Source organism: Molothrus aeneus, chromosome 4, assembly GCF_037042795.1.
Source record: "Molothrus aeneus isolate 106 chromosome 4, BPBGC_Maene_1.0, whole genome shotgun sequence".
Taxonomy (NCBI): Eukaryota; Metazoa; Chordata; class Aves; order Passeriformes; family Icteridae; genus Molothrus; species Molothrus aeneus.
In genome coordinates, this window is record NC_089649.1 from 64,734,899 (window position 1) to 64,754,456 (window position 19,558).

Here is a 19,558-nt window from a genome sequence, read left to right on the forward strand (position 1 = left end):
TTATTTCCCCCCAAATCAATGACTCCAGCACAATGAAAAGAAGCACTTGTGATTGATCAATCCAATCATTTTATTTTCACCTGTTAAGAGAACCCTCTGCCTACCAGCAGAGTTCAACATAGATGGGCAGACTTGAATACAATTAAATACAGGAAAAATTGAACTATATACAACAAGACAGACATCTACTTAATATAAAGATTTTTTTTTCATTTTCTATGAGTTCTTGCCAATGTGAAATATTGCTGGAACTGAAATATATCAGACGGTTTTTTCCCTTGAAGAAAAAAGCATGTAATGAATTTCCATTTTTTTCCCATGTACTGAGATATAATATCCTTTTTGAGATGCACAAAATCTGTGGCACTTCACAGGGTACACAAAAGCTAAAAACTCTTTGTTATAGTTTGATATCTAAATTTTGATTAGATCTATTTTATTGAGACACTAACTCTAAAGTGGTATTTACATGGAGGAAGTTGTGCAAAATCATTTAGGCCATGGCTAGTAGTAGACTGTGAAAGATGCATGGTTAAGTGACTTGACTCACCCTCATCCTCAGTAGTAATCCCTTAAATCCTCTTCTGATCCTTCCTTTCACACAGCAGCCACTCCAGGAAAACCAGCCATAATTTATTCTTTCTTTGTTAAGCTACAGGGACAAAGTAGCTTCTGTGACCCTTGTGGGTCTCTACAGTTTTAATGTTGGGCTGCTTCTCCTCACACAATTAATACTTCAAGCATCAACTCTCTGCTTTTTGGGACACAACTGCAGCCATCACTGTCACTGCAGTATCCTGAGACAGCTGTAGTCCTTGCTTGTTTATCTTACCCATGGGAGCACACAGGAACCACCTGTGTGTAACTTTGTAGGAGTCACCCTATTGCCACAATACAGAAACTTCATATTCCTGCTAACAGCACTGAACCAAAGCCACTCCAAACCAGGGGGGTGAAGGTGCTGCATTTCTTCAGGCAGCCTTTATGTAACAAAACTTTCTATATCCAGAAACATCCTAATTAAAAAAAAAAGTCTACTTTGGGTTGCAAGGCAGCTTGAGACAGCTAATTTAGAAGAGCTGCTTTAATTAAAGGTTTCTTACAGATAAGGACAGGTTAGCAAAGACACCTGTGATACCAACATTAACTAAACACACCCTTCAGTTGTGCTGCACCAGAGCACAAAATGGTTCTTATAATGGTTTCTATAGCAACCAGCTTCAGAGAAGTGGCCAGGTTTAATTCTGGAGGTTCTCATGGATGCACCTACCACAGCTGTGGATCATAAACCACTGATTTTAATTATTTTGTCCACATCAACCTGTTTGTATCAGCTCACCCTGGACTCCAGATCAGCTCGGACATTTTAGCTGTAAGTTTAAAACAGACATTTAGAACTCGTCCTGGGGAAAAAGTGAATGGATAAGAGTGCATAAACTGGTGTATTCCTGCCTTCTCAGCTAGAGGAATTGTCCTTCCTAGCAGATATAGCTGACTTCTCTTTTAAAACTGCATTAAAAAAAACTGGACAACCCTCAGGGCAAAGGGAGATTAAACTTTTCTCTAACTGGCTGTCAACATTGCTACCAAACACTTTTTAAAGCCTCCACTCAAAAATGGCAGTACAGTAATTTAATTTTCAATGCTATTCACCAGGCTACAACCAGTCAGGTGTCAGTGTAACAACCAGTGAGAACAGCAAAGAGAACACACTGAACTTAAAGCATTACACTGGGAACAGCTGATACAGTAAGAAGATCTGTAGATAGTTTGGAATTCAGCATACAGATGAATTTGCTTCTTTGCTTTCATCACTAGGAAGCCTAGAAAAGACTGTATTATTGACAGTTATTAGGACAGTGTTACAGCACAAGTAAACCCAAGAGACCATCTCATCATGTGAGAAAATAAATTCAGTGTTGGGGTTAAAAAACAGGAATTCTTGGCAGCTGAAACAATCAAGGAATTATTTTCACATTGCACATGCTGCAATGTGTCTATGTACCTGGGATCTCATGGAGTTCATAAAAACATCTGCATGTTCAAGTCTGCTGCTCAAAACACTTGACTGCTGGTTAACAGCAGGTCACTTTATTGCATAACCCTTGTTGTCAATTTAAGACTGATTTATGAAAAAACCACCCTTCAGTACAGTACTCACTCTACTAGGGCAAAGATGATCTGCAAGAAAGCAAGAGTCATGAGCTTCTTAGAGGATGAAAAAAAGCGTAATGAAATGGTGAATTGCTAATCTGTCTTCTGAAAGGAAACTATTCCAACATAGCTGTATGTGAAGGTAGGAATAATTAACAGAGTAAGAAAAACCAAAATATTCACACTCCCTCATTAAAAAAAGTAGAAGGAAATGGATTAACTGCTTCCTTCCTGGTCTAGGTTGCTGATCTAGTTTAGACAGTCATTGATGTAGCATGATAACCAGGAACATAACAAGAAGCAACTTGGACCATAAAAAAGCTGTCTAGATACGTTCAAGTTGGTCTCCAAAAAAAAACAGTTTTATTTGGATTTGTGCACAACCTGCTGCTCTTTAAATCTTCAGAGCACTGAAAATATAACATTTCCCCCAAAATCCAGTTGAGTCTGTCCTGAGAAATAAAAGTACTCATATATAGATGGGATGATACTGTCTGTGAGTGAGTTTCTTCCTGCAAGTTGGGCAAGAGTTGGCATTCCTAAGGGAATCACGGAGGCACTGACTGCAGAAAACATGGCCACATTTTGTTGACACAATCAGTCGTCCACTTTGCACAATCTGGAAGAAAAGAAACCACAACAGGCATTAGAAGTAAAGAATTCAACTTGGCTGGTCTACTGCCATCACATAAACAGGACTTAGATGTCCCTTTACCCTTAGAATAGTAAGGAACTTGAAGATCTTTCAGTGCCATCCTGCCAAGGGTTCCTCCCTCTACCCCCACCACCAAGAAGTGACTTAGCCTGACAAGGCAAGCTCTGTGCTTCAAGCCAGCTCTCTGTCACATCCCACAGCAGCCAAATGAGCCCCCTCTGCCCCTCTCTCCCTCACACAGCATATAAAGGATGACAGCATGTGGGTCCTTACCTCTGAGTAGACATCCATGCAAATTGGACAGCTAACAGTACCAGACGGCCTAGTGGTACAGAGAACAGAAGAAGAAAGAACATGCAGCCATTAATTTCACTGCACATCAAGGGTTACCCACAAACAAAATGTCACGTCACCATCTGAGTGCACCATGGTCCATTTCTTTTCAAGATTCCTGTGTACCTTTAACTCCTCAGTTTGTGGCATGTAATAACAAGATTGGGTCTCTCTGTCCTGAAGGAAAGGCTTTCCCTAGGGGGAAGATGCACTAAGTCACGCTGGTCTAGCACAAGAACTCTTTGCTCTGTTCAGCACTAATCTCCAAGAGTCCATCAGTGACAGCTCTGTAACAAAAGCACTGAGCTCTGCCTTGGAAATGAGTCATTCTAGAAAGGGAAGAGGCTGTCAGAAGTTCCAAAATCCCCTGCTCTAATTTAGCAGCAGCCCAGTAACATAGGCACTTCAAGAACTCCTCCTTACAAAATGTAGGTCAGGAACACAGTGACACAAGGAAATACTCAACCCCAAATTTCCAGTTCCAAGGTGGAAAGACTGACTCGGTGTCTGTTACTGAGCTGTGGTTACAGATGAGCCTCTGCTGCCTTCAGCCTCCAGGAGAGCAGTACTGCACACACACTCAGCAACAGGCACAGCCTGGCTGCCTAGGGAACACAGCCCAGCCCAAGGGCTGAATAACATTAGCTAACAGAAACAAAAAGAGCTTCCTGACACTTTTCTTTACAAACTAATCTCTAGTTTAAACCTTCAGAACTCTTTACCTAAACATTTGGCTTTCTTATGTCACTGCCCATGCTGAACCACAGCTTGTAATTTATAAATCAAACAGGCATAGAAAGCATGAGATGGTCTTTATCCTGTTATCTTCAATCCAAGCAGGAAGCACTACTAACAACCACCCCTAGTTTCACCTACAGAATTTAACTCCACTAATTCTCCCATTTTTACTGCTCAAAATCTTGAGGCACCAGCTATAAACACTTCAGTAACAAATTCCAATTGATGATTATCTTAGAAGGATGAAGAGTCCAACACTACAGATGGCGCTGGCAATCCCCAGCACAAGGAAGGACCCTTTTGTCAACGTTAAACGCTGCAGCACTGACTTCTTTCAGCCTTACCTACACAGATCAAGAAGGTGCAGTCATTAACAGAGGAAGCTGAAGGAACTATTACTTTTTATATTATCCAATCAGTGGTATTTGTTCTCTGAAGTACTTAACAACCAAAATTTAAACATTTACAAGTCCATTAGCAAAACACATTATGGATTAGAATAACATAGGACTTTTTGGTGGCATATTTCTTACCTGGCACCCAAAAGCTACATATTCAAGTTCTCTCCTACACTGCCTTTCAGTAATCCAAAAGGCTCAAAGCACATTAGCTTCATTTAACCCTTCTCCCCACAAAAAAAAAACCCAAAGCCTACTTTAAAGTAAGTTAATACAACAATTCTTATGTCCTTCTGATGCCTTGGAGAGGCTACCTAGAAGAGAGGCTAGACAAAGTTCAAAGAATAAAGTGGGTATTTATTAAAAGGCCTTGAGAGGATACACCTTGGGCAGTACAAAGCCTCACAGAGGCCACATCCAAGATGGACAACAGTCACGAGTTTCTCAGGTGGATATAAGTTTGGTCTATTTGCATATCAGAAGTTAATTGTCCAATTATAGTTTCAGGTAATGAAGTCACATTCCCCCAGTTTGCTCCCCCCCACAATTAATTTTTGTTTACGCTTTCCAGGGCCTGAGGCAAATGATGTGACCTTGGCTCACAGAAGGATTGTTTACTCTGACCAAAATGGGAAGAAATCTAACTAGCATTCTATACAGACTTCAGAATTATACACTAATGCAGTACAGAATCTGAAAAATATAAAAGCTAAAAACTTAAGGCATCATTTCAACTTGCCTAGTCACATAGACACCAGATTTTATTTCCTTAGCCTAACACACTGCAGCAGGATTTACTCTTTCTCTGCAGAACAGGGCCTTTACTGAGGCAAACAGCAAGATTCCCATCCCACATGCAAACATATCAGGGCTCCATGACATCCATAGGACAGAATAAGAATTGACCATAAGAGCATGACCTCCAGGATCCCCTTGCAAGTACACCTTGGGAAGCACAGTGGCTGCTTTGAGAAAGGCAGCAACTGGCACAGTACGTAAAGAAGCAGGAACACGTAAGGGTTTTTACTGGAATTTGCCAGTCTGCTGCCTGCCAATCTCATGATACCAAACCTCATGGACACCAACAGAAGTATTTTATATCTAATGTAACTACTGGAGCTTTGTAGGAAAAGGAAATGCAATACATTATGAGCTTTGGCCTGTGACTAATTCCCACTTCCTTGCCATGCCCCACACTCTTCTTTAAGGCTGTATACAAAGCTGTAGATCTGTTTTGGGCTGGCTTTTCATCCTCAAGTGAAAACAGTATCATTTGACTACTGTGCAACATGGGATGTCATACTCATTAAAAGAGGAAACTGAGAAAGTGAAGGCTTCAAAGGAAGTCAGGTGATGACAAATACAACTCAGTCCTGTCTGCCTCAAAAGGAGCACAACTCCATGTTTGGCAGCTCATGAGGTGTACATACTTTGAACTTGCAGTTTCCTCTTCCAGCGGTCCCAGTTCTCGAGCTGCTTTATCAGCCACGTACACGTCGTTATCTCTGGTTTCATCTTCATCATCACTGCTCAGCACACAGCTGTCTGCCTGTCTCTGGCTTCTTAGTCTCAGATTTCTCCTCTGTCGTTGGTTCTCTGTAATTTAATTTTGTTAAGTTAGCTCTACCATTCTCTCTCTCCCTGGAACTATCCTTGAAATGCAAGTTTAGACCATATTCAGCTGGGTTAAAAGCAATCTTAAACTAGTTTCCAAATACTAAGGCTGAACATGTCCAGACATTGTGAATATTCTGCTACATACTGACACAAGTCATTTGATCTCTTCACCCTACAAACAGCTAAAACTTAATCTTGAAGATCCTCAGTGTCACACATTGCATGTAATTACACTACCTGCGAATTAATCTCCCCTATAAAGGGAAGACACTTCTCCCAATCCTTACTGACAGAAACTGCTACAATCCTATGTTGAGGAACTGCAACAATTGCTGTGATCTGGAAGAGAGAGGACTGAACACAAGATTATCTCTGTAACTCCAGTATCTATGTAGAAATAATCAAGCTACTAAACAATAAGACAACACAAAAAGTCACAAAATTAAAACCACCTCCTTCCCAAGTGCTCAGCTACAACTTTTATTGCAGGCGTTTTTCACTTACTCTTGCTTCATTCAGAGCACAGAACAGATTACATTCTAGATAAGCAGCTGACAACATACTAATGCATCTCCAATAATGTAATTAGAACTACATCTGAAAGATGTAAAATATTAACTTCTTTAGATCTGTAACTATTTTAAGATCTAAAGTAGAAAAAAAATTAATATTTCTCACTGGAAAACTTGAGGCATGTTAGACTAGTGCATACTATGAGCACAAATCACTTTCTTTAGTTCCTTTACTGCAATACGGGTTAAACAAAACTTCTGACTTTTTTTTCATTCACAACCAATATTCTAGTGCTAATTAAAATTATTGTCAACTTGGGGCTTAAAGAAATTCTGTCTTTAGAAAATAAGTATTTAGAGCAGCTTTTGATATATTTTATTTCAGGTACTTTCTACAAGTTCTGATACTGACTATCAAACAGAGACTGGATTCATTCTCTAAGGCACTGGCCAGATGTTTTAGAAATGTCCAATGCTGCTCAAATTAATTGAAAAAGGCAATAAAAAATAATAATTATTACATTCAGGAAAAATCCATTATCAATTTTAAAATGTCAACTCACCTTCAACAATCTTGCATCAATACACATGGGAAGGGAGAGAAAAGAAAATACAATTAGACTTTGTTGTGCACCCCTGGTCTTACATACAAAGACCAGCTAGGCACAACAGTTGCAACAAAACAAGCCAAGAATGATAGGCTATTACTCTTATTTTGATTAGGACTATTAAAAGCAGTATATGAAATGCTTCACTGTAAACAACTATGTGGATGCTGATGGTTCTGCTCCCACTGCTCCAATGGGGTAGCAATAGAAGCAACTTATGAACCACCTGAACGCCGTCCTCCCTGCTCCCCCATTTCAGTTCCATGGTTTAGAGTTTCAGGTGATTCTTTCCCTCTTTCTCCTCAAACAGGCCAGTTCAGCACTGATGTCCATACACACTTCATGTTACAGCAGCTGCTGAAGAAAAGAAACCCAACCCCCAGTCCACCATTGGTGGAACCTGCAGCAGGGTAAGTGCAAATTCTGTGGTTAAGTTTGAGACCCTTCCTTTGCAAAGGCTCAGGAATAACCCCAGCAAGAAATACTCCCAATTCTATTCCTGCTGCTCGCTTCTGCTTGGCACAGTAGCAGTGGCATCCTAAAACTGAGGGGATAAACAACACTGCCAGCTGGATCAAAGATTATTCTAGCTTTCAAATGAGCAGAAAAAACCATTAAGGTGTTTTAAAGACTTCTGGGAGTATTAACCTGAACTTATTTTACTTACTCTTCTTTCCCCTGGCTTTTTCTTTAAATCATTGGCCTATAGGGGTATTAGAAAAAATTCTTCACCAAGAGTTGTCAAGCACTGCAAGGGGCTGCCCAGGGCAGCCCAGTGGCATTGGCTTAAAATCACCCCTGGAGATATTTCCAAGACAGGCAGATGTGGTGCTTATGGGCATGGCTTGGTTGTGGACCTGGTGGTGCTGGGTGAATGGCTGGACTTGATAATCTTAGAGGTCCTTTCCAACCCAAACAATTCTATGATTCTACCTTTGATATATCTAGAAAAGATTCAACTATCAACTGCATCTCTGTGTTACATTACTTATGACTGGTCTATATGAACTCCAGGTTCTGGAGCAAAAAGTTAGTTTATACTACCCTATCACTAACTGCAAGTACACCTCCATAGCAGCTTCTCTGTTCTCTGTAACACAGAACCTTCAGGCCCTGACAAACCAAATCTGAACTTAAAACTTACCCTTAAAGTCAGATTCTATCAGACAACACATGAGAAAAGTAATTGGACTACAATATTTAGGTAAGTGTGCTATTCACTACTTACCACAATGGAATCATTGTGAGTTAGATCAACGACTACAGGATCAGAAGATTCACATGTGAGATCTACTACTTCTTCACCAGCTGAAAAACAAAGTTAGAATCAAGGTCAAAGATTGCAGAGGAGGAAAATTGCCAGTCACTGTGTAACAGCCTAAGATTCAACCATCTCCTGTCCATCTTCTCTTTAGGAATGAGTCCAACATTTCACTCAAGCTTTGCCCTCAGCAATCCACAGAGAGCTTTACCAGCCCTGTCTTCAGCAAACTGAAATGCAGAAGAGCAGCTAAGCTCCTCACACAGTTCTGTCAGATGACAACAGCAACAGACAATTCATCTGACAGGAGAATGCTTATCACACAGAAATATAACATGAATCATATAGGATATAATAGTACTGTGCTGTGCATGTTCCCTTGAGGGACTGGGCACAATTAATGATACAAAGTTTTCCTTATCATCTTCAAACTTGGGAGTTTGGAAATTTAGTTTGCCACTCTGTGTAGTGGCAGCTGCTGTAACTCCCATCTAATTTGAATAGACATGCAGATGTTTGAGCAGCTCTTGAGGACTTTTCCTGTGCAACTCATCTATCACTAGTGGCAAATGCATTGCAGCTCAGTAACACACCAAACCAGTTTTCAGTAGGCTTGTTATTCAGCCATGCTATAGTGTGTGCCACTAGGCACTTTCTATAATCATATTTCCCTTCTTCTCCAGTAAACAGCCTAGAAATTGGCAAAAATACATGTTCAGCTGTACCCAAACCCTGCAGAAGCACTTTCTGTTCTTATCACTTCAAAAGAAAGCTTACCACTTTCTTCAAGTTCTATAGGCTCTGCTTCTGAAGCCATTTCAGCAGTAGAAGCCATGAGCCTGCTTCTTTTTCGAGCTTGCCTAGAATTAACTGTTCCTCCACGGCGCTTCCGTTGAGTCTAAGAGAGAACAAAGACTTAGCATTTTCTGTGCAAGCAGTACTAACACAGCCCTCAATTTTGCAACACCAATGAAAGCACACAAAGGTACAGAAAACACTCCTGGAATGGCTGTAGTAGTCATCAATAGGTGGTAGGGGTTATTCTTACCTGAGTAGATTCCAGCAAGGATAAAAACATCAGCCCAGATCCAGATCTCTTACTAGCTGCCTCACCAAGAAAAAGCCTATCATGATGGTTTGCAAATGAGAAACTAGTTCACAGTTTACTGGGTTTTGCTGACATTGTATTTCTGTACTACTGCTAGCACCTACAGTGATTAAAAATCTGACTGTACATGAAGATTCAATATACTTATGCTCCTGTGTATTAGCTAGAAACTCTTAAAATAGTTTGTAGAAATACAATGGAAAACATGTTTCAAGAATCAGGTTTGGACTGAGTAGCAAAATACTTACTGTGCTCATAGTGCTTCTTGATCTAAAACCACAGAAAAAGAGGTACAAACACCAAAAAAGTAATGGCAAGGAAGCTATAGCTATAATTTCCTTAGATTCCTTTAGGTAGCTCACTGATAAAAACTCCAGGTTTCTGAAGATTAGAGGATGATGTTCTTCCAAACCTATCAAAGAGAAGAGAGAAGGTTACCTGTCTGCAATGCTTGTACCCTCCAATCCCCCCTGCTCCCAGATTCCCATTGCTGAGCCACCAGCTTCTGCCCAAAGCCACAGGGAAGTCCCCAAGTTCAGCATGTGAGCCTCAGACACCTGCAGCTGGGCCTGAAGCCTCAGTCATTCTCACCCGTGAACAAAGCACCTGGAAAAGTGAGTTTGACAGCAAACTAGAATATTAACAAATCCCAATGACATTGAACTGAAAAGCAACTGAATGATACTCAAGGCAATGTCTGTGGGCAGGAATCAGTAGGAATTTTGTCAAACAGCCATCTTCAGAGAATCTAAACTCCAGATGAACAGCTTTCTTCTCCAACCCATCTCCAGATTCCAACAGCTGGGACCCAAACAGCTTGAGAGGAATTTAAAGCAAGTGAAGCAGACAAATTTCAGTTTCAAAATCCTTCCTGACATGCAGGAGAATCTGAGCTCTCTGTAGCTGCTCTGTTACCTGCACATGTGCATGCCCAGCTACCTGCCAAGGGGGAGAGCTCAAAAGCATAAAGGCAGCTCTAAGTGACAGGTACTGAAGGTCCCATCCTGGAGCCTGCCTGTGGTACAGTTACCACCTGCCCAACAGACAGTGGGGCTGGGTGCGAGTGGACACTGTGGAAGGAGCAGGAAAAGAACAACTCTGTGTCTTGAGGTGCCTGTACACTCTGTATCCCCTGTGTCTGCTCTGTGCTCAGATATAGAGCAGAGTCCTGCAGCTTCAAATTAGAGCTGGGGGGGGGAAGTAGTGGAATTATTGTGGTGCCTGTGTTCAACACCAGAGATAACCGTTTGGGTTTCTCCCAGCTCTCCGCTTTCTTTCTCTAGAGAGAGAGAGAGAGAGAGAGAGAAACAGACTGAGTTATTTCTTGTTATTTTTTTAGCTAGCCTCTTGTTCATTAACTGAGGCAGTAAGCTTTTTCCTGGGACTGTGGCTTCTTCCTCTGGAACTGTTCAGCTTTTTCTCCAGTCTGAAACACATCACCTGGGGGCCCCCACTGCTGAGCCACACCTACAGAAAGGACTCTGAATCTACCATCTCTTCAGAGCAGTGACAGGTTTTATTATTTAACATTATTCACTCCTTTTTTCATGCCTGCGAGCAATGTGATTGTTAAATAATCAGAGGTTTTTGCACTTTCTCCAAGGGAATTCCTTTTGAACCTGTGGGAACCTATGGGGGAGGGGTTGCTAAAACCAGCCTTCTATCAGAGGAGACAGCCTTTCAGGACATTTCCTCCTAAATTTGTCCAAAACTGGGACACTATTTTAAACAAGAGCTGCTGAACTGTCTCCAGAGCTGACTGATTTTTGCCACAAAGACCAGCACACACTCTGTAGCCTACTCCCAGATGGGAAAACGTGAACACACAGTGGGATGGAACAGCACTGGTAGTCAATCCTAGCCTTCAATTAAAGGAAACCTGACTGATCTTTTCCCACTTCAACTTACTCCATTTCTTAAATCACTTTCTTAAGAGACCTGTTAACACTGAGCTGTGACATTATTTAAACAAACAAGCTTGAGAAAAATGCTTACACTCAATTTGATGCTTATTACGAAGCCCAAAGATGTATTTATGTATAGTTGTAAGCAACACAATACACCACTCATCAATTTTCTCACCTTTTCATTTTAAAACCAGCTCAAAAGCCAAAATGAAAGTCAAGATGCCTTTTTTTTGCCCCCAGTTGAACCACATATGCCAGACTTAATGCTTAGTGAATCCATGGGCATAATAGATCTCATTTTTTGAACTATTATGTGCAACACCCTCTCCCAGTTTTTTTTTTAGAAATCTAAACTGACATGTTCAGCTTTCCTGGTAGATAAGAAATAGTCTTATGTTGTCACCTGGGATGTTGAATGTTGAAGACAGGCTACCAGAGAAGGCAGACTGACTTCAGCCTCTTGCTGCCTCAATGCAGGACTCACCTGTGCAATCATATCCATAACATTTGGTGTCCAGGTAATAAGAATTCTCTTTTAACACTTCATCCCACTGTTCTTAAGGTCTAAATTTCATTTCACTTCTTAAGGAAGAAAGCTTCTCTGTAAGCCTTACCAACATTTTTGGGAAGATACTGTTTTACTCCCTTGACTGAGTTTCTGGGATAGGAGACAAGAACTTTTTAAACCAGACCATGACTAATGCTACAATCATACGAAAACCCAACCAAAGAAAAACCAGAAAAACAGCAAGACTGTTCTGTGAGCACATTTTCTAGGTGCTATACAAGCTGCTAGTTCAATATGACCATTATTCATGGATTTGGAGGTTTTGGGAGACCAGGGGAAGAGAGAGGGGAAGGAGGAGACACAGCACAAGGGATGAGGGATGGAGGCAAGGGAGAGAACCATCCCTAAACCTTACATATCTACGCTTTCAAAATAATTGCTTCAGGACAAGTTACGAATTGCTTCATTGACCAGCTACAAATGAAATTAAAAATTCCTTAGGTAAACCAGTTTTCTGCACACAGCAAGAGGATGAACAAGAGTGAGCAACACATGAGGTATATTAACAAGTTAAGCCATTAGATAATTTGTAAGTTTTCCTTCATAAAGAAAGCCAAGACATGGTTTCCTCGCTTCTCAGATATTGAATTGGAAAATATACCTGGACATTAAAAAGCTGGGAAATGTTAGTTAGTGCACACACCTAAGAAATATAAAGAAATGAACTTCATATAGGCTTATTTTAAATTACAAGTTGTCAGAACTGGATTTAAATAGACTCTTTCAGAAGAACAACGTTGACATATCTGCACTGCTGAAAGACAGCAAAAATAAGCCTACTGTATTCATCAGGCAGCACGGGTCTGAACATAAAATACCCAGAAGGTTTCACAAGATCTGGTGCTTTTCAGACTTAATACTGAATACAACCCAGTGCAATGGTTTGTTAACCAAGTATATTTAGAAAGGTTAAAAATATTGCAGGGAACACCTGTGACGAATCCAAACAAAAGCTTGCACAGATTCTCTTTGGCTGTGAGTGGCTTACATGCCAAAGAAGAGCTGTAACAGAAGAAAAAAATGAAGCCAACCAACTTAAATTTTAAAGTTATGGTGAAAACTGAAGTAACACACAATAGAAGACACGTTAAGACCATCCTATCCACTTGAAATATTCACACTCATTCTGTATCCAGACACAAAACCCCAGATTATTTACAGGATTACTGTAATGTTTGTGAACATAGGATTACTGTAAAATGTCTCAGAGGATCTCGTGTCAACCCTCACTTGCAATGGAGGACAGTGACAGAGCACCCTGTTGCTATTTAAATGGTTTACTTTTCAGAATCTTAGAATACTGACAATTGGGTTTCTTTATGATTAATGCAGAGAATGCCTATAAGGCACAGATGTTCCAGCTGCCAATGGCTCAATACCTCTTCAGAAGCCGCTTCTGAAGAATGAAGTTGAGAACAGACAGCCACAGGGAAGCTCACCACTGTAAAACTACCTCAAATCATCACAGGTAGGTTCATCAATATCAACATGGCCCATCTCAGGAGAGTGCTGTTTACTAAGAAAATCAAACTGCTGGAATTTATTAAGACTATGGAAGGAGTCCTACGATCCAGTAACATTTTTGTTTTTTAAGAACAAACCTTTTCTGGGGGCTATAGATTTCCACATGTTATTGGCTTACTTGGGAAACCTCAATAAGCATCAAGTGCCCAAACATTTTGAAAACAAAGCAGAGTTCACTTTCTTAAACACACCACAGATCAAGTTTAGTATTGTACAGGAACAGAGTATATACATTGCACCTTAAGAGATACACTCATCTGGAAAAATTCCTCAAAAATCTTCAAAACTTCAGGACCACTTAAATATTATAGTTTGTTACACAGGACTGGACAGCCCAAGTTAATGATAAAGCCTATAACACTCTTCTTCCAGCAGTCACTATGAAACCACCCAGCACCAAGACTCCCAGGAGTTGTTAATACAAAGATTTACTGCAGCAACCTCCCCCCCCTCAATCCAGACATCACTCCCAACTTTAGCTGCAGTTATCTGTGAGACTTCTAGCAAGATGCATTCAGACATCAATTTGAAATTCTAAAATTACAGCTTTTTAAGAAGTAAAAAGACTTTTCTTTGTGTAAAAACCTAAGAGATCAGCTTAGCAAGCCAATAAATACTTTTAACTTGTACAGAGTTTCTTTTGCTTCACTGCAGGACGGTACAATACCAGAAAAGGCCACTCCCCTTCCTGTCATCTGCACAGTTCTGCACATGCAGTTATTGTTCCTAAACAGTGTTGATCTCAGAACAAGGAACATTTCAAAGACTACAAGTACCACCTTTTCTCTGTACTTGAGAGAAAAGGTCAAGCTATTTAAATTAAGAATGTTTACATTAGGAGTGGTAACTACTGCTATTCATCATTTAAGTATCTTGTTTTTTCCTCTAAAAAAAGTCAGCATTTTCACCCCGAGTTCAAGCTGAGTTAATCAAACATGTTTGAATTAGCACTCAAAAACAATTGATTCTTTAAAATACTGAAAACTTTTCTTGCACCACTCTCAAAACGAAGTCTTGGTCTCCCACGTGAATGGAGGCAAATTGTCTGAAGCACGAGATAGACATTTTCCCTGTCTCACTAACACAGACAAGACTTAAGTTCATATTTATCCTAAACATGACAAATTCACCGAAGTACCTACTTAAAGAAACCAATAATGTCAATCCAAACATTGGGAATGTGCAAGGCACAGCTGACAAACACCATTACATGTTGAATTTGTCAAAATGGAATATCCAAATGATGCCTTACATTTTAGTTTTATATTTTTCAGATCCTGTACTGGATTAGTGTTTAACTCTGAAATTTCATTTAGAGTGTTAGTAAGCTCTCATCACAATTTGGTCATACAAAACAATCCTTCCAGGCCTGAAAACCAAGGTCATCATCACAGCCTCAGGCCCAAAAAGTACAAACAAAAGTAAATTGGAGGCAAGTAAACTGGGGGAATATCACTTCATTACCTGAAGCTGTAATTGGACAATTAACCCCTGATATGCAAATAGACCAAACATGTATCTGTCCGAAATACTCTTGTCCATCTTGCTTGTAGCCTCTGTGAGGCTCTTGCACTGCCCCAGGTGTATCTGTTAAAAGCCTTTAACAAATACCCACTTTAGCTCGGTCTAGCCTCTCTTGTAGGTAGCCAGTCCAAGGCATCACCATGCTTTTAATGCTTCTCAGTTTTTGTACCCCTAACAACAGGAAACACTGTATCAAAGATGTATCTGCATAACGGCATTTTTGTCTTCAGAAGACACATATGCCAAGCACAAAGTGCTAGTCTCAATTTTTTTTTTTTTTTACCGTGGAGAACACTAATTTTTCACTCTTTTACACCTTCCTATCCTGTACTTCAAGTACTTTTAAAGATGCTTTCATTTTCTTGAACTTTAGTGAAAAAAGAAACTGAGTCTGTTACCCAAATTAGGTAAAACGGTCCCATACTAAGAGACCTTGGTGAGAGGCACCATAACAAGAGTAAAGATGAGAGCTAACCAGCGTATAAACAGAAACACACCAGTCTGCTTGCTTTAAGCAGGCAGTTACACCTACAGACAAATATGACATGTTCATGAATAACCTAAAAAACCCAAAACAGTTCCAAAAACAACCAAGAAATCCCTCAAACCCACCCACACAACAAAACAACACACTGAAACAACACACTGAACCTTTTCATCGGCCGTATGTCCTATTCCAGACACAGCAAAGAAAAATGGATACAGGCCAGAAGTAAAGCTCATTGCTCTTACTTGCACAAGTTTCTCCGAGAGACGCCACAACTCGCTTTCAATAATCCCAAAAACAGAATACAGCAAAAAAAAAAAATTAAAAAAAAAAAAGGTGAGTCTTTCCACATCCTGTAATGAAGCGCAGGTGCGGGCTGAGCAGGCGAGGAACATTCCCCGCACTCCTGCTGTCACACAAAATGGGAGGGCAGAGCGACAACTTCATGCAGCTCTATCCACCGAGCCCCGGCCGTTCCTCCGGAGAAGAGCAGACCCTTCCGGGGAGGCGGAGCAGGACAACGATAGCCCGGCCGTGCCCGTGCCCGCACCTCGGCGCTGCGGCCGCCGCCGCTCCGGCCAGGGCAGGGCAGAAGCGGCGGGGCCGCCCCGCGAACCGGGCGGCGGCGGAGCCGGCCCCGGAGCACCCGGCCGGGCCGGGCTGGGCCGGGCCGGGCTGGGCCAAGCAGGACAGACCCGCCACGCGGCTGCTGGCGGGGGTTGCGGGGGAGCCCCTCGGACAGGGCCGCACCCGGGGAACGGGCTCGGGCACCGTCCTCAGGCCGGAGCGGGGGCGGCGCCGGCCCAGCCCCGCGCACCGGCAGGAACAGCCGCATCTCCTCGGCTCCCCCCACTGCGACCGGGAACGGCCGCTCCCCTTTCCGCTTCCCCCTCCCTTCCCGTCCCCTCCCTCACCTGCCGCCCCGGACCGTCGGGCAAGCGGGAGGGACGGACCCAGCAGCGCCGCTCCCCCCCCGGCCGAGCCCCCGGCCCGCCGCACTCACCTCAGAGGCTGCCGGCAGCGGCCCAGGGCAGCGCCCGCCCTCGCTCGCTTACCATTGGCTGAGCTGCGGCCCTGCGCTCGCGGAGTGGCAGATACGCACGTCAATCAGACGGCGGTTAGACAAGCGGCCCCACCTCCTCTGCTCTCGGATGCCGCGGGGCGTGCTGGGAGCTGTAGTTCCGCGCGGGCGTGGGGCCTAAGCGGGATTGTAGCGGCCCACTGAGTTCGCTCGCCACCCCTCGGGAAAGGTCTCCTGGTCCTCGGGTTCGTTCGGCCCTGACAGACCCTGAAAGGGCGGCCGAAGCCAGACCATGCTTTTGCTGTGTTCTCCGGAGCTGTTGTACCTGGAGGTGGAGTGTGTGTGAGCTTTGGGGTGGCGTTCCCTACCCCCCCCCCCCCGCTTCAATCTCCCGTCCCCACCCCCGTGTTCTGGAAACGTTCCCCAGAATCTCAGAATCGTGGAATCAATTAGGTCGGGAAAGACCTCTGAGATCATCAAATCCTTCTGATGACTGAACACCACCATGTCAGCCCCAGTGTTATAAATTGCTCCTGCAGGAGGAGCACTTGATGGAGCTGTGTGGTGGTTACTGCCTCTTGTAACAAGCCAAACCAGCCCAATGCAGTTCCTTCAGAAACACTGTGCAGCTTTTATTCCAAGGGCAAAAACCAACTCCAGGCACACCACCAGGAGTTCCTCAGGACCCTCAAGAGGCCCCTCTGAGGCTCACTGGGCAAACCCAGGCAACTTCATATCTAACACGTCTCTGATTAAGATGTACACCACAATATAAAGAAGATTTTAAACTAATAGAGGGCATCCAAAGGAGGGTGACAAACATGGTGAAGTGCCCTGAGGGGAAGGAGCAGCTGAGGGCACTTGGTCTGTTCAGCCTGGAGAAGAGGAGCCTGAGAAGACAGAGACCTCCTTGCAGCTACAAATTCCTCATGAGGGGAAGAAGAGGGACAGGGACTGATTTCTGCTCTGTGGTGAGTAATAGGCCCCAAGGGAACGGCCTGAAGTTGTGTCAGGGAAGGTTTAGGTTGAATATTAGAAAAAGGTTCTTCACCAAGGGAATGGCTGGGCAGTGGAACAGGCTTCCAGGGAAGTGGTCACGGCACCAGCCTGACAGAGTTCAAGGAGTGCTTGGACCATGCTCTCAGGACAATCACATGATGTGATTCCTGGGGAAGGTGCTGTGCAGGGCCAGGAAGTGAGCTCAATGATCCTTGTGGGTCCCTTCCAACGCAGCACATTCTGTGATTCTGTGATCTCTGGCTAATAAACACATACATCATCTCCAGCCAGGCATGCACATTAGGCCAAGTTACCCCCCTGCGCATCTGGTGTCGTACTAAAGTAATGCCTGCTTCGTAGCACTGTATTGCTGTTAAGGAGTTTTATTCTCCATTTTCAGTGACAAGACCATGCCCATGTCCAGTCTTTCCTTAAACACCCCCAGGGATGGTGACTCCACCACCTCCCTGGACAATCCATTCCAATTTCAAATCACCCTTTCTGTAAAGAAATTATTTTTCTCAGTGTGTTTCCAAAAGACTGAGAAAAATTCATCAGAGCCATCAGTGTGGGAGATAGTTACCTCTTACCCATGGAATAATCACTCCAGATCCAATGTCTAACTCATAAACACTTGCAGAGGTGTTTCAAGGCCCTCACCTTGCTATCAAAAAGGGTTTTCTTCAACAGTATTACCTTAGCACAGTAAGCAGCTGTCCTTCTCTGGATTTACTGCCCTGTACCTGGCAATTTGGCTGTTTATAGATGAACTGGTAGCTTCCCCTAGTGACTTGTATTCCCTTCTCCTCCTCTGGGAGAGGAGTGCTGGAGATTTGTACTGGGTATTTTTTCCCCTGTCATACCAACATAACCATCTCTGTGTCTTTAAATTTATTTAAATAATAAAACACCTGTGTTCTCTAGGGCAGTTTGGACTACCTGGCATGGCAGTCACTGAGTGTGAGCTTTCCCTTTTTCCTGAGGCTGATGTAGAAGAGGGAGCCAAATGCCACCAGCAGTGACTGTGGTACCTGAGTGAGGAGCACCCTGTGTCCAGTGCCTGTCACATGGCAAAGGCCTTGGTTTTCCTCAGCTAATCTGGGCTTTGTTACACCTCCTTCACCTCCTTAGTGGCATGTGAAGGCATCTGTGGTGTCCTGGTTTAAGGCAAATTTGGGAAAAAAACCTCCAAAAGAGGGCCCCTCCAGAAAGCAAACCCACACGGCCTCTCCCCCCACCTGGTTCGGGAAGGATTCCTCAGAGAGAAGTGGAAAGAACCTGTTTATTTAACAGGCACAGCACCCCCCAGCACACAAAATGAACAATACTGGATGACAAAGCTCTTTCACTGCTCTGAAAAAGATGACAAATTCAGAAAGTCTCTCTGGGGGTGGTTGCTCTGTTGTCGGTCCCTCCGGCTCTGGGGCAGCTGCTGCCCAGAGTAGGCCCCGTAGGCCATGAGGTGCAAACTCTCGGTGTGTCCCAGGCCCCAGTCCGGAGCAGGTTCAAGTGGTTCCAAAAAAGGGAAAGTAAAAACACTCCAGGGAAAAATTCAGATTGCTATGAGCAGAAGCAAAAAGCAAGAGCAAAGCAGGAGCAAGAGCAAAAGCAAAGCAAAAAGCCAAGCAAAAGCAGCACTATGTACTGCCCCGTCTGTGTGTCCTGCCAGCCGTGGGGGAGCGGCTGGTAAGAAACCAAAGCAAAACTTTCACTCTTCAGTGCCAGTCTTGAAGGCACAGAACATAATATCCAGCATAAACAGAACACATGAATGGGGATACAAGCACCATAATGTCACCCTAGAACATGTGGTCTGGCTGCTTGGGCTGAAATGAGAGATCTCTGAATGTGCAGCTTCCAGCACTAGAAATGTTTCCTTATGAGTCTGTCACTGTGATCAGACAGGTGCAACCTCTGATTTTGTTACTCTGTTTTGATGGATGATTTCAGAGTCAGCCTTGTTCACTCAGGCTCCTCTTCTTGGCTGCAAATGGTGTAACAAATGTGTAAATGAGTGAATCATGAATTATTCATCCACCTGCGTTTCCGTGAAGCAAGTGTGGAGGCGTTGCTCCCTCGGTTATCTGTGTGTGGCTGCAGCAGGTGGTGGATGGTCCCTGCCACAGGCACCAGCTGAGGCAGCA

The 19,558-nt window shown here is 43.2% G+C and overlaps 1 protein-coding gene across 1 annotated transcript; it reads right to left on the reverse strand.

Moving 5' to 3' along the window:
- Nucleotides 1–46: 46 nt before the first annotated feature.
- On the reverse strand, nt 47–15,860 carry RNF4 (ring finger protein 4). Its single transcript, XM_066548710.1, has 8 exons — nt 15,640–15,860; nt 9,633–9,796; nt 9,054–9,174; nt 8,244–8,323; nt 6,971–6,980; nt 5,709–5,874; nt 3,083–3,131; nt 47–2,773 (listed from the first exon to the last, which is right to left on the reverse strand). The coding sequence occupies exons 2-8, from the start codon at nt 9,639–9,641 to the stop codon at nt 2,624–2,626; spliced, it is 585 nt and encodes a 194-aa protein (XP_066404807.1). The 5' UTR covers nt 9,642–9,796; nt 15,640–15,860; the 3' UTR covers nt 47–2,623.
- Between the last annotated feature and the right edge of the window lie 3,698 nt (nt 15,861–19,558).